This window comes from Loxodonta africana, chromosome 13, assembly GCF_030014295.1.
Source record: "Loxodonta africana isolate mLoxAfr1 chromosome 13, mLoxAfr1.hap2, whole genome shotgun sequence".
Lineage (NCBI taxonomy): Eukaryota > Metazoa > Chordata > Mammalia > Proboscidea > Elephantidae > Loxodonta > Loxodonta africana.
In genome coordinates, this window is record NC_087354.1 from 80,926,643 (window position 1) to 80,940,411 (window position 13,769).

At 39.0% G+C, this 13,769-nt stretch overlaps 1 protein-coding gene across 1 annotated transcript in view; it reads right to left on the bottom strand.

Annotated features, from left to right (window-relative positions):
* Window positions 1-10,266: 10,266 nt before the first annotated feature.
* Window positions 10,267-13,769, bottom strand: part of ASIC5 (acid sensing ion channel subunit family member 5) — a 30,678-nt gene continuing 27,175 nt past the window's right edge. Inside the window, 3 exon segments of the mRNA XM_023558502.2 lie at window positions 10,267-10,485; window positions 11,830-11,871; window positions 11,874-11,917. Of these exon segments, the coding sequence (XP_023414270.2) occupies window positions 10,295-10,485; window positions 11,830-11,871; window positions 11,874-11,917 (277 nt within the window). The 3' untranslated portion in view covers window positions 10,267-10,294.

Sequence of the window (13,769 nt, forward strand, 5' to 3'; positions counted from 1 at the left end):
GCCATTTACAGTAGCCCCCAAGAGGGTAAAATATTTTGGAATAAATCTTACCATAGATGTAAAAGACTTATACAAAGAAAACTACAGTACACTTCTGCAAGAAATCAAAAGAGACTTACATAAATGGAAGAACATACCTTACTTGTGGATAGGAAGACAACATTATAAAAACGTCTATTCTACCAAAAGCGATCTATACATTTAATGCAATTACGATCCAAATCCCAACGACATTCTTTAATGAGATGGAGAAACAAATCACCAATTTCATACGGAAGGGAAAGAGGCCCTGGATAAATAAGGCACTACTGAAAAAGAAGAACAAAGTGGGAGGCATTACTTTACCTGATTTTAGAACCTATTATACCGCTACAGTAGTCAAAACAGTTTGGTACTGGTACAACAACAGATACATGGACCAATGGAACAGAATTGAGAATCCAGACATAAACCCATCCACATATGAGCAGGTGATATTTGACAAAGCCCTCAAAACAGTTAAATGGGGAAAAGGCAGTCTTTTTAACAAATGGTGCTGGCATAACTGGATATCCGTCTGCAAAAAAATGAAACAAGACCCATACCTCACTCCATGCACAAAAACTAACTCAAAATGGATCAAAGACCTAAATATAAAATCTAAAATGATAAAGATCATTAAAGAAAAAATAGGGACAACGTTAGGAGCCCTAATACATGGCATAAACAGTATACAAAACATAAAGAATGTAGGAGAAAAACTAGATAACTGGGAGCTCTTAAAAATCAAACACTTATGCTCATCCAAAACTTCACTAAAAGAGTGAAAAGACTACCTACAGACTGGGAAAAAGTTCTTAGCTATGACATATCTGATCAGCGCCTGATCTCTAAAATCTACATGATACTACAAAAACTCAACTGCAAAAAGACAAATAACCCAATTAAAAAATGGGCAAAAGATATGAACAGATACTTCATTAAAGAAGACATTCAGGTAGCTAACAGATATATGAGGAAATGGTCACGATCATTAGCCATTATAGAAATGCAGATCAAAACTACAGTAAGATTTCCTCTCACTCCAACAAGGTTGGCATTAATCCAAAAACACAAAAGAATAAAAGTTGGAGAGGCTGTGGAGAGATTGGAACACTTATCCACTGCTGGTGGGAATGTAAAATGGTACAGCCACTTTGGAAATTGATTTGGCACTTCCTTTAAAAGCTAGAAATTGAACTACCATATGATCCACCAATCCCACTCCTTAGAATATATCCTAGAGAAATAAAAGCCTTTACACAAACATATATATGCGCACCCATGTTCATTGCAGCACTGTTTACAATAGCAAAAACATGGAAGCAACGAAGGTGCCCATCAACAGATGAATGGATAAAGTATGTCATATTCACACAATGGAATACTATGCATCGATAAAGAACAGTGAGGAATCTGTGAAACATTTCATAACATGGAGGAACCTGGAAGGCATTATGCTGAGTGAAATTAGTCAGTTGCAAAAGGACAATTATTGTATAAGACCACTGTTATAAGAACTTGAGAAATAGTTTAAACTGAGGAGAAAACATTCTTTCATGGTTACAAGAGCGGGGAGGGAGGAAGGGTGGGAGAGGGTTATTCACTAATTAGATAGTAGATAAGAACTACTTTAGGTTAAGGGAAAGACAGCACACAATGCAGGGGAGGTCAGCACATTTGGACTAAACCAAAAGCAAAGAAGTTTCCTGAATAAACTGAATGCTTCAAAGGCCAGCATAGCAGGGGCAGGGGTCTGGGGACCATGATTTCAGGGGACATCTAATTCAATTGGCATAATAAAATCTATTAAGAAAACATTCTGCATCCCACTTTGAAGAGTGGCATCTGGGGTCTTAAATGCTAGCAAGCAGCCATCTAAGATGCATCAATGAGTCTCAACCCACCTGGATCAAAGGAGAATGAAGAACACCAAGGACATAAGGCGATTATGAGCCCAAGAGACAGAAGGGGCCACATGAACCAGAGTCTACATCATCCTGAGACCAGAAGAACTAGATGGTGCCCAGCTACAACCGATGACTGCCCTGACAGGGAACACAACAGAGAACCCCTGAGGGAGCAGGAGAGCAGTGGAAAACAGAACCCAAATTTTCCTAAAAAGACCAGACTTAATGATCTGACTGAGACTGGAAGGACCCCGGTGGTCATGGCCCCCAGACCTTCTGTTGCCGCAGGACAGAAACCATTCACGAAGCCAACTCTTCAGACATGGATTGGACTGGACAGTGGGTTGGAGAGGGATGCTGGTGAGGAGTGAGCTTCTTGGATCAGATGGACACTTGAGGCTATGTTAGCATCTCCTGCATGGAGGGGAGATGAGAGGGTGGAGGGGGTTAGAAGCTGGTGAAATGGACACGAAAAGAGAGAGTGGAGGGAGTGAGCAGGCTGTCTCATTAGGGGGAGAGTAATTGGGAGTGTGTAGCAAGGTATATGGGTTTTTGTGTGAGAGACGACTTGATTTGTAAACTTTCACTTAAAGGACAATAAAAATTATCTTAAAAAAAAAGAAGGAGAAGCATCAGAAAGGTGAATTATATGGGACTGTATCATTTTTTTTTTTCTTTATATCATAGGCAGTGGGCCAGAACTCCCACTCAGTCCTAGGTTAGCCACATGATATATAATCTCCACTCAGCCCATCTGTTGTCTTAGGAATATTTCTATTTTCAGAGTAGTTGTGGGGTAATACTTGCCTTTTCTAGGACGCACAAGTGTAATCCGAGACCTAGTAGAACTGGATCCAGTGATACAAAAGAAAATGTTTTTGAGGTGAAAAAGAGAGTGTGTGATCGTATAATTCTCCACACTTCTTTATCATTCCCGCATCCCAGAAACATCTTCAAAGGTGTTTCTCCTCTGTTACTAGTCATATTCAGATAAAGTACATATTTACTCATCAATCCAGCCAGCCCCTCATACATCTATCACTCTCTCTGTTTTTATTAATGGTATTTTAATTCCAGCGAGGATACTAACATATTAACGATTTGCTCTCAGAAAAATTGTAAGAAGTTGTTGCATCAGGTGGCTTACAGCTTCAAATTCCCAGCAATTGCTGCTGAAGTGCAATGTTAGAGTTCTACCAGAGATTCCAGTCTGCATGCATGCCTTTGAAGATAGTTCCAACATGATTTGTGCTTTAATTAAAGTCAAAATATTCACTGTGGAAGGACATTGGAAAATTCTCAAGGTACTCATTTAGCAAGACCAATTAGAACCTAGCAATAAGTGAAATTGACCTACTTGAGAATGTAAGTCACGAACAGCAAAGCCCTCTATTTCCAACATTCCAGTTATGGGCTCGGGTAGCTGCAACATCTTTTTCACTTTCTTACTCTCCAATATGCTGTTGTGTGTTAACTCTGGTGCCTTTCCCTGCAGTAGCACCATAATCACTGAGCTGCAGTTTTGGCTTTCTGACATTGGCCTCTGCTTCTACCCCAAGATTAGCAGTGTCCTGTTTACCACCAACTAATAGTTGCAAATGGTTTTGTTCATAACCACCACATACCACATCATTATATTATTTACAGGATAGGGGTAAGTACCTTCTATCAGGGGAGCTAGCAAGGAGATTTTGGCTCTGAAGTCAACCATCTTTTTCTGCCAACACCTTATCAGAGAAAATTCAGCACCCTGCTCCAATACCGTTATTATTCCCTATTTCTCTTTGATGTCATTTGATTAAATTTAACCAATTGGGATAAATAAAATGAATTGTATGGCGCCCTATAGGTGAGGTAGTTGCCCAAGAGATGGTAGCTTTCCCTCCTTTCAACAGCAAAAGATGTGCCATCAGGGCCTGTTACAGCAACCATGTCAACCTCCTCTTCTTCATCCCATTCCTTATCATCCATCTGAAAAGTTCTATTTGTCTTAGCTGTTTCTCATTACAGCTTCCCTCATTACTCTTCTTGTTTTTCCATCAGCCGTTTTCCTCCTTTTGGCTGACTCAAACTTTTTGCTGGTTATTCATATGTGTACATGGCAACTGCAATTGCAGGACATCCGCAGCTTCAGCCCCTTCTTGTAGGAAGATTACATAAGTGGCCAAGCCTTTATTATGGCATCTACAATTGTTTCATTCACAATTGTGTCATTCACAATTGTGTCATTTGGGGGTGGCTTATTGCTGGTTATAATAAAACAAACCTAGGGTTGTTCATACATAATATCTCAAGTACTTCAGAAGATGTATTTCATTTTTCTGTAGACATGGGAGTTTCAAATTTGACTTTCACAGCATAAACTCTCTATATTCCCCCCTTCATCAATCCCAAAAGAGGGAACACTCTTACAGTTAAACTTCTGGGGAATTGTTAGCATGCTGAACACTGCAGGCACCTGAAGATTAATACTTCCCTGATAGTTCCTTTCATTCTATTTGCCACTCAATCATTTAAGCAAATTTATGAAGGTAGCAAAGATTCATGGGCAATCGATGGTGATTTTCAGCCAAATAACTCAAATCTTCCCTGGTCTCATGGCCATCTGTCTGATACCACATGGCATCTAGATGATGTACCTAGTAATAAAGGTCCATAAAAGAGGAAATAGCCTTTTGAAGGGATACTATACGTTTTCAAGTTTCCAATAGAACTTTTGATACAAAATGAAGTCCATTTTTGTGTGTTTCAAATGCCAGCCTCTATGTTACCTTCTTTGGTGTTTCATTTTCTTTCTCTTCCCTCTTCGTGATTTTACTTTCACTAAAGTAATGAGCCCTGGTGGTGCAGTGGTTAAGAACTTGGCTGCTAACCAAAAGTCACTAGTTAGAATCTACCAGGCGCTCCTTGGAAACCCTGTGGGGCAGTTCTACTCTGTTGTATAGGATCGCTGTGAGTCAGAGTCAACCAGATGGCAATGAGTCTTTTAAAGTGATTAATGAAAATGAGGGCATCCTTTTTCTAGCATCCTCCCCCCTCATTCGACTCCTCTGTTTGAATCCACTTTGCCAGTTTCTCAGCTGTAAAAGCTACATCAGGCAAAATCTATGGATAATATACATATTTTTCTTGGTAATCTGCTTCAGAGCTTTCGCTACTTTAAGCCAAGGGTAGGGTGACAACCATTCAACATCAAATTCTAATTCATTCCTCAATGTCCATTTTCTCTCCAATGTGCCTTTGCAATACTGATTTGGGCACCTGAAAGTCAATACCACTTCTCATACCACACTGAATTGTCCACTTCACTTGATTAGTTGCATTAGCGGTCTTGGATCTAAGGTCCAGGGTCTTAAGTCTGCCTTAAGGGAAGCGAAGTTTAAGTTCTAAGAATTTCCATTATTAGATAGTTACTTTTTCCATGTCAACAATCTTCCTTTAATATCTTTCAAACAAAATGTTTATTTTCTTTTTTCATTTTCATAGCATAGGAATATTAGAAGATTAATGAGAGTTATAAAATATTTAAAATTTCTTAAAATCCAAGCTTCATCAAGTTCAAAAATATAGGAGTCATTCCCATTATATTCTTCCTCTTCACCCATTTCATGTTTGACATGCAACACAATTTATAGAGTTCCTCTTTCATGAATCATCCCAAAAACAAAATGTTTCAAGATTCGTCAACGTATTTCAAAGAGAGAAAGAATAACATCTCCTTTGTTTAGCTTAGGATATTTGAGTAAGTAGAGGTGAGAGGAATTGTGGTGTAGGAAATGAGAAACTACCTTGCACTAAGCCTGGGAATTACTTCTACTAATAATGCCAGGGTAACAGATCACTCTTCTCAAGATCTGGAGAAACTAGATACACAGCCACATGTTCTAATTTATTGTTGTAGTCATAGGAAAGAGAAATGACTTAATCTTTAACATTGCACTGATATCATTAGACTTTTTTTTTCTTTCTTTCTTGTTTATTTATTTATTCCCTAATATCCCATTTCCCATTTCCATTTTCATCACTGGCAATCTTTGTATTGTTTTTGTTATATGTGTATATATATTTGGTATGTGTTTTTTTCCTTTTTATTGTGGTGAAAATATGTGCAGCCAAATACACACCTATTCAACAGTTTCTACGTGTATAATTCAGTGACATTGATTACATTCTTCAAGTTATGCAACCATTCTCACTAACCTTTTTCCAAATTATTCCATGACATTTACATAATTCAATGCCCCCTAAGCAAAAAATTCCTCCTTTCCCCCTACCCCACACTCTTGGTGAACCATTGCCATTGAATAGATTCTGACTTATAGTGACCCCATAGGAGAGAGTAGAAATGCCCCATAGGGTTTCCAAGGTTGTTTCTTCACGGAAGCAGACTGCAACACCTTTCTCCTGCAGAGCTGCTAGTGGGTTCAAACTGCTGACCTTTCAGTTAGCAGCTGTGTGCTTAACCACTGTACCTGCAGGGTTCCTTCCCACCCTGGCTAACCAGTGTCAATTTTTGGTTTCTAAGAAACTGAAGATTTTTACCAACTTCTACAGTCCGAAACTTATTGATCAAACATGCACTCAGAATGCATTAATAATTATTAGTGATTGGAATGCAAAAGTTGGAGACAAGGAAGGGTCGGTAGGTGGAAAATACAGCCTTAGTGATAGAAATGATACTGGAGATCACATGATAGAATTTTACAATACCAATGACTTCCTTATTGCAAATACCTTTTTTCACCAACATAAAGGACAACTATACACATGGACCTCACCAGACAGAATACACAGGAATCAAATCCAATACAACTACGGAAAGAGACTGTGGAAAAGCTCAATATTATCAGCCAGAACAAGGCCAGGGACCAACTGTGAAATAATCAATTGCTCATAGGGAAGTTCAAGATGAAACTGAAGAAAATTAGAACAAGTTCACAACACCTAAAGTACAACCTTGAGCATATTCCACCTAAATTTAAAGACCATCTCAAGAGTAGATTTAATACGTTGAACACTAATTACCAAAGACCAGACTAGTTGTGGAATGACAACAAGGACATCATACATGAAGAAAGCAAGAGGTCATTAAAATGACAGGAAAGAATAAAAGACTAAAATGAATGTCAGAAGAGACTCTGAAACTTGCTCTAGAATATCAAGTAGCTAAAGCAAAAGGAAAAAATGATGAAGTAAAAGAGCTGAACAGACAATTTCAAAGGGTGGCTCGAGAAGACAGAGTATTATAATGGCATGTGCAAAGATCTGGAGGTGGAAAACCAAAAGGAAAGAACACGCTTGGCATGTTTCAAGCTGAAAGAACTGAAGAAAACATTCAAGCCTCAAGTTGCAATTTTGAAGGATTCTACAGGGAAAATATTAAATGATGACAAAAGCTTCAAAAGAAAATGGAAGGAATACACAGAGTCATTATACCAAAAAGAATTGGTTGACTTTCAACCATTTCAGGGTGTAGCATATAATTGGGAACCGACGGCACTGAAGGAAGAAGTCCAAGCTGCACTGAAGGCATTGCCAAAAAAAAAGAGGCTCCAGGAATTGATGGAATACCAATTAAGATGTTTCAACAAATCAGTGTAGCACTGGAAGTGATCTCTCATCTATGCCAAGAAATTTGGAAGTTACCTATCCAAACGACTGGAAGAGATCCATATTTATGCATATTCCCAAGAAAGGGGATCCAAAAGAATGCAGAAATTATCAAATAATATCGCATATAAGTAAAATTTTGCTGAAGATAATTCAAAAGTGCCTGCAGCAGTATATCGACACAGAACTGCCAGAAATTCAAGCCAGATTCAGAGGAGGACAGGAACCAGGGTTATCATTGCTGGTGTCAGGTGGATCCTGGCTGAAAGCAGAGAATATGAGAAAGATGCTTACCTGTGTTTTATTGATTATGCAAAGGCATTTGACTGTGTGGATCATAATAAATTACGGATAACATTGCAAAGAATGGGAATTCCAGAACACTTAATTGTGCTTATGAGGAACCTGTACATAGATCAAGAGGCAGTTGTTCAAATGGAACAAGGGGATACCATGTGGTTTAAAGTCAGGAAAGATGTGCATCAGGGTTGTATCCTTTCACCATCTAACCAATCTCCATGCTGAGCAAATAATCTGAGAAACTGGACTACAGGAAGAAGAGTGGGGCATCAGGATTGGAGGAAGACTCATTAACCTGGGCTATGCAGATGGCACAACCTTGCTTGATGAAAGTGAAGAGGACTTGAAGTACTTACTGATGAAGATCAAAGACCACAGCCCTCAGTATGGATTATACCTCAACATAAAAAAAAACAAAAATCCTCACTACTGTAATAACAAGACACATCATGATAAATGGAGAAAAGACTGAAGTTGTCAAGGATTTCATTTTACTTGGACACACAATCAACACCCATGACAGCAGCAGTTAAGAAATAAAAAGATGCATTGCACTGGGCAAATTGGCTGCAAAAGACCTCTTTAAAATGTTGAAAAGCAAAAATGTCACCTTGAAGACTAAGGTGAGCCTGACTCAAACCATGGTTTTCAATCGTCTCATATGCAAGTGGAAGCTGGACAGTGAATAAGGAAGATCGAAGAAGAATTGACCCCTTTGAATTGGGGTGTTGGAGAAGAATATTGAATGTACTGTGGACTGCCAAGAGAACGAACAAATCTGTCTTGGAAGAAGTACAACCAGAATGCTCTTGAGAAGCAAGGATGGTCACGTTATCAGGAGGGATCGGTCCCTGGAGAAGGACATTGTCTTAGTCATCTGGTGCTGCCGTAACAGAAATACCACAAGTGGATGTCTTTAACAAAGAGAAATTTATTCTCTCACGGTCTAGTATGTTTTGAGTCCAAATTCAGGGTGTCACCTCCAAGGGAAGGCTTTCTGTCTCTGTCAGCTCTGGAGGAATGCCTTTGTCCCCAATCTTCTCCTAGCCGAGGAGCTTCTCAGACTCAGGGACCCCGTGTCCAAAGGATGCGTTCTGCTCCTGGCGTTGCTTTCTTGGTGGTATGAGGTTCCCAACTCTCTGCTTGCTTCCCTTTCCTTTTAACTCTTGAGAGATAAAAGGTGGTGCAGGCCACACCCCAGGGAAATTCCCTTTACCTTGGATCAGGGAGGTGACCTGAGCAAGTGTGGTGTTACAATCCCATCCTGATCCTCTCAACATAAAATTACAGTCACAAAATGGAGGACAACCACAGGATACTGGGAATCATGGCCTAACCAAGTTGACACATATATTTGGGAGGACACAATTCAATCCATGACAGACATCATGCTTGGTAAAGGAGAGGGCCAGTGGAAAAGGAGGAAGACCCTCAACAAGATAGATTGACACAGTGGCTGCAACAATGGGCTCAAGCAAAACAACGATTGTGAGGATGGCGGAGGACTGGGTATTGTTTTGTTCTGTTGCACATAGGGTCACTATGAGTCAGAGCTGACTCAAAGGCAACAGCAACATGTATTTGCTTATTTCACTTAAGTGAGATCATACAGTATTTGTCCTTTTGTGACTGGCTTATTTTGCTCAGCATGACTTTTTCAAGGTTCATCCATATTCTGGCATGCATCAGGACTTCGTTTCTGTTTAGAGCTGAGTAATATTCCATTGCACATATATACCACATTTTGTTTATTCATTCATCTGTTGATGGACATTTCAGTTGTATCCACATTTTGGATATTATAAAAAGTGTTGCAATGAACATTGGTATACAGGTTCCTGTTTGTGTTCCTGCTTTCACGTCTTCTGGTTATATACCTAGGATTGAGATTGTTGGGTCATAAGGTAGTTCTATCCTCAACTTTTTAAGGAAACACCAAACTGTTTTCCACAATGGCTGTTCCATTTTACATTCCCAAGAGCAATGTATGAGAGTACTGGTTTCTCCACAACTTGGCCAACACCTATTGTTTTCTGTTTTTTTTTTTTTTTTAATCACTGGCGTTCTAATGGGAATGATGTAGTATCTCATTGTGGTTTTAATTTGCATACCCCCTAATGACTAATTATGTATGTATATTAGGCTTATCGGGTCTAATTTACATATTTGATCATAAAGAATGCCTTCTTCCATTACACAAAATTTATCCATTAAATTTTTTTTTATGAAATGAAATGCCTACTTCTTTTTGTTTTCTTTTTTTGTATAATTGAATATACACACATACATACATATAGATATCCATACTCATGTGTATGGATACAGAGATATATACAATGGCTTTTATTGAACCACCACCAGATAATACAACTTAATGTTACATAATAATAAATTAGTTATGAACAAATCTGAAAGTAATGTGGGGAGAAAAGGAAGTTTTTAATCCTAAGTGAACATTAGCATTCTTCCATTCCTTCTGTAGCCCCCAGCTGATTCTGAGGTTGATGTGCCCACTGGGTCATTTCAGGTATCTTCAGCAAAAACAAAATGCATATCCAGTAGAAATTGGTGAATATATATTCAATAATTTCTATAATTGTAATCACGCTGGCACCACAAAATAAACCCAGCTGACCACCAACATCTGCTGTAATAAAACCAGTAAAAAATCAATAAATGGTTGCTTTTTTATAAGTAAATTAAATATTATTAGAAGTTAAATTATTTGAAACTAATACATTAATCATAACTGTATTATATGAAGATGAATTAATTATATTACTTTAAAGCTTATTATAAAACCTAAAAACAAAACCAATTGCCATTGAGTTGATTCTTGACTCATGGTGACCCAATGTGTTATATTTGTTATAAAGTAATAGTAATTAATAGTATCTTAATATAATTATTATTCAAACATAAAATCTGTTTCCCAAAATATAACCCAAAGTCTTTGGAGCATACGAAATTTAGGGAAAGTCTTAAAAAATCTTAGATAATTATAAATTCATGTTTGAAGAGCCACAGTGGGTCATTCAGGTGACATCATTGGATGATGATGCTTCCCAGCAACGTAAATTTCCAAGCAATTTTGTTACTTCAGGTATTCAATTTTTCTTTTTAAACATGTACAGTATTTCAGTTTGCTAAAATGCCTTAACACAGAACGTCCTTCTCAAATAGATTACATGATTAATCTTTTTATCAGTGCCCCAGTATATTCTTAGGATCATTCTGTTTCTGGTTGTTGGATAAGTCAGTTTTGGCTTTTTCAAGAGCTTTAGGGAACCTGTATATTTTCTCCCCATCCAGGACCTCAGTTGCCATGTCTGACTGCAGTCATTTTGCCTGACTCTGATACAATCTTCTGTCTCTTATCTGGATTCCTCCAATATGCAATGAGATCTAGGAAATCAGATATTATGTTTGTTAAGGAGTAAATAAAAAAGGAGAACGAGAAGACGGTGGCAGTCTCCTAAAACCCCACTTTTGCCTGTTCAGATTCTCTGAGGTGGCTGACATCCTACACAAAGGTTTGATTACTGGAACACCTTACAATAAACACGTGACAAGGGGGAAGTCTGACGGGAAGTAAGATGCTGAGTGTGAGATAATGAATAGTAGCCTTTTTGTCAAAATTTATGTGTGACCTCTTTGAGGTATTTTCTAGAGAGAAGAAAAGTGTCAGATTTAAAGGGTAGATAAATGACAAGTACTTTGAATCTTCTTCTTCCATGGATAAGCTAAATATTGAATTAAAAACAAAACAGAAAAACACTTGCTTTTAAGTTGATTCTGACTCATGAAGGCCCCATGTGTGTCAGAGTAGAGCTGTGCTCCGTAGGGTTTTCAGTGACTGATTTTTTGCAAGTAGATCACCAAGGCTTTCTTCTGAGATATATCTGAACCAGTTAGAGACTCCAAACCTTAAATATGAAAGGGAAAACCACTAGTAGAAAAGGAAATTGAGGAGCAACTAAATAACACTTACCAAGTAACTCAGACACACTCACTGCTTTTTGCTGTTGTGTTTATAGTTTAAGTCACTGTAGTTTATTCCAATGTATACAAGATTCTTCCTGGAGATAAGAACAGAGTTAGGATAACTTAAAGATTGTCGGCACTACCTCTAATTCCTTTGACAAAAGTAATACTAATCTTCGGTTCAGAGCTTATTTAGTGTTGAATCAGGCACACCATTATGTTCAATATTAATTAAAACAGGTTCATTTGGAAGACACTCTTATCGTGATGGTATTTAGGGACCGAAGTAGTAGACCATCAGTAGAACCAAGAATTTTTTATGTATCACTACTGAGTGTGATAGTTAATTTCATGTGTCAACTTGGCTAGACTATGGTGCCTAGTTATTCAAAGAAACACTAATCTAGATGTTGCTATGAAGGTATTTATTTGTGACTCACATTTAAATTTATTGACATGAAGTAGCTCCAAAACCAAACACATTGCCATCCAGTTGATTCAGACTCATAGCGACCCTATAGGACAACTGGTCACATGGTCATAACTGGTATTTAGAACTACCTTCTTCCACCATCCAGGCCATATTCCCTTTGCCATCAGCAAGCACCTCAGCTGGTCATGGTTCTTTACCTAGTGGAGTGACCCAAACCTTCATTCCTGAAGGGTCTAGGCCATCAGCCATCTTGTTGGAACTGGGTTGCTGTAGTTTTCCATTGACTTTAGTCACAGGTATGGTAGTACTAAGAGATGCCCTAAGGGATCTCCTGCATTCCAGACATACTCTTCTTTCCATTCATTATGTAATATCGATAGGATTTCTCCTTGGTACTCAGGATCAATCACACCACCCAATACGGCAACTCCCTTCTTTGCCTGTTGTTCCAGAGGTGTGAGGAACTGAAAGTGGATGAGTGGCATTCTTAACTTTCAGTTCGATAGAAAGAGTGTTGTGTCTCCAGGTGGGAGCATTCTTCCCTTTAGAAGTAAGACCTCTAGACCTGCAAAGCCTAGGCTTATGGGGACAGGAAGCAAAAATTTGTGAGTGGGTCACTAGGGGTAATAGTGTGTGGTGCACTCCCTTTCCACCCCTTGATTCCTGGACCCATGAATTCTGGCTATGTGAACTCAATGTTGGTTTCTGATTTTGGCAGACTGGGCACTCAGCAGTTGCTGTAGCCAAGTTGGTCTTGGTGAGTGGAAGTCCACATTGTTGAGCCCATGCATAACCTCCATCCCTGCCACCATGGCCACTTTGTACATGAGCCCAGTGGGCAATGACAGGAGCTGCTGGAGAAACAGGATGACTGTTTTCCACAGAATATGTTATCTTATCCACTGGACCTTTAAAATCCTCCTCTGCTAAGGTCACTCTTCGGTGAGCATTCACATGACACACAAATATCTTCACTTTTTTGGCCCATTCAGAGAGATCTATCCACATACCTCTTCCCCATACCTCCTTGTCACCAATTCTCTAATCATGTTCCTTCCAAGTCCCCAACCATCCAGGAAAACCATTGGCCACAGCCCATGAATCAGTATACAATCATACATCTGGCCTTTTATCCTTCCATGCAAAGTCAACAAACAAGTGTACTGCTGAAGCTCTACCAGTCCAGAGGATTTCCTTTCATCACTGTCCTTCAGGGAGGTCCCAGAAAGGGGCTGTAGTGCTGTCGCTGTCTGCTTTCTAGTAGACTCTGATATTGTGCAGAACCACCTGTAAACCAGGCACGAGTCTTCTCATCCTCAGCCAACTGATCATAAGGAACTTGCCATGAGGCCATAAGTGCAGACTGGGAGAGGGAAGGAAATGTGACAACAGTGCAGACAGTGGGAATTTGGGCCACTTCCCCATGCAAATTACATGTGTCTTCAGGTCCTGCTTGGGCTGGATCTCATATATACCACTTCCATTTAATGATGGAGTGTTGCTGTGCACATCTA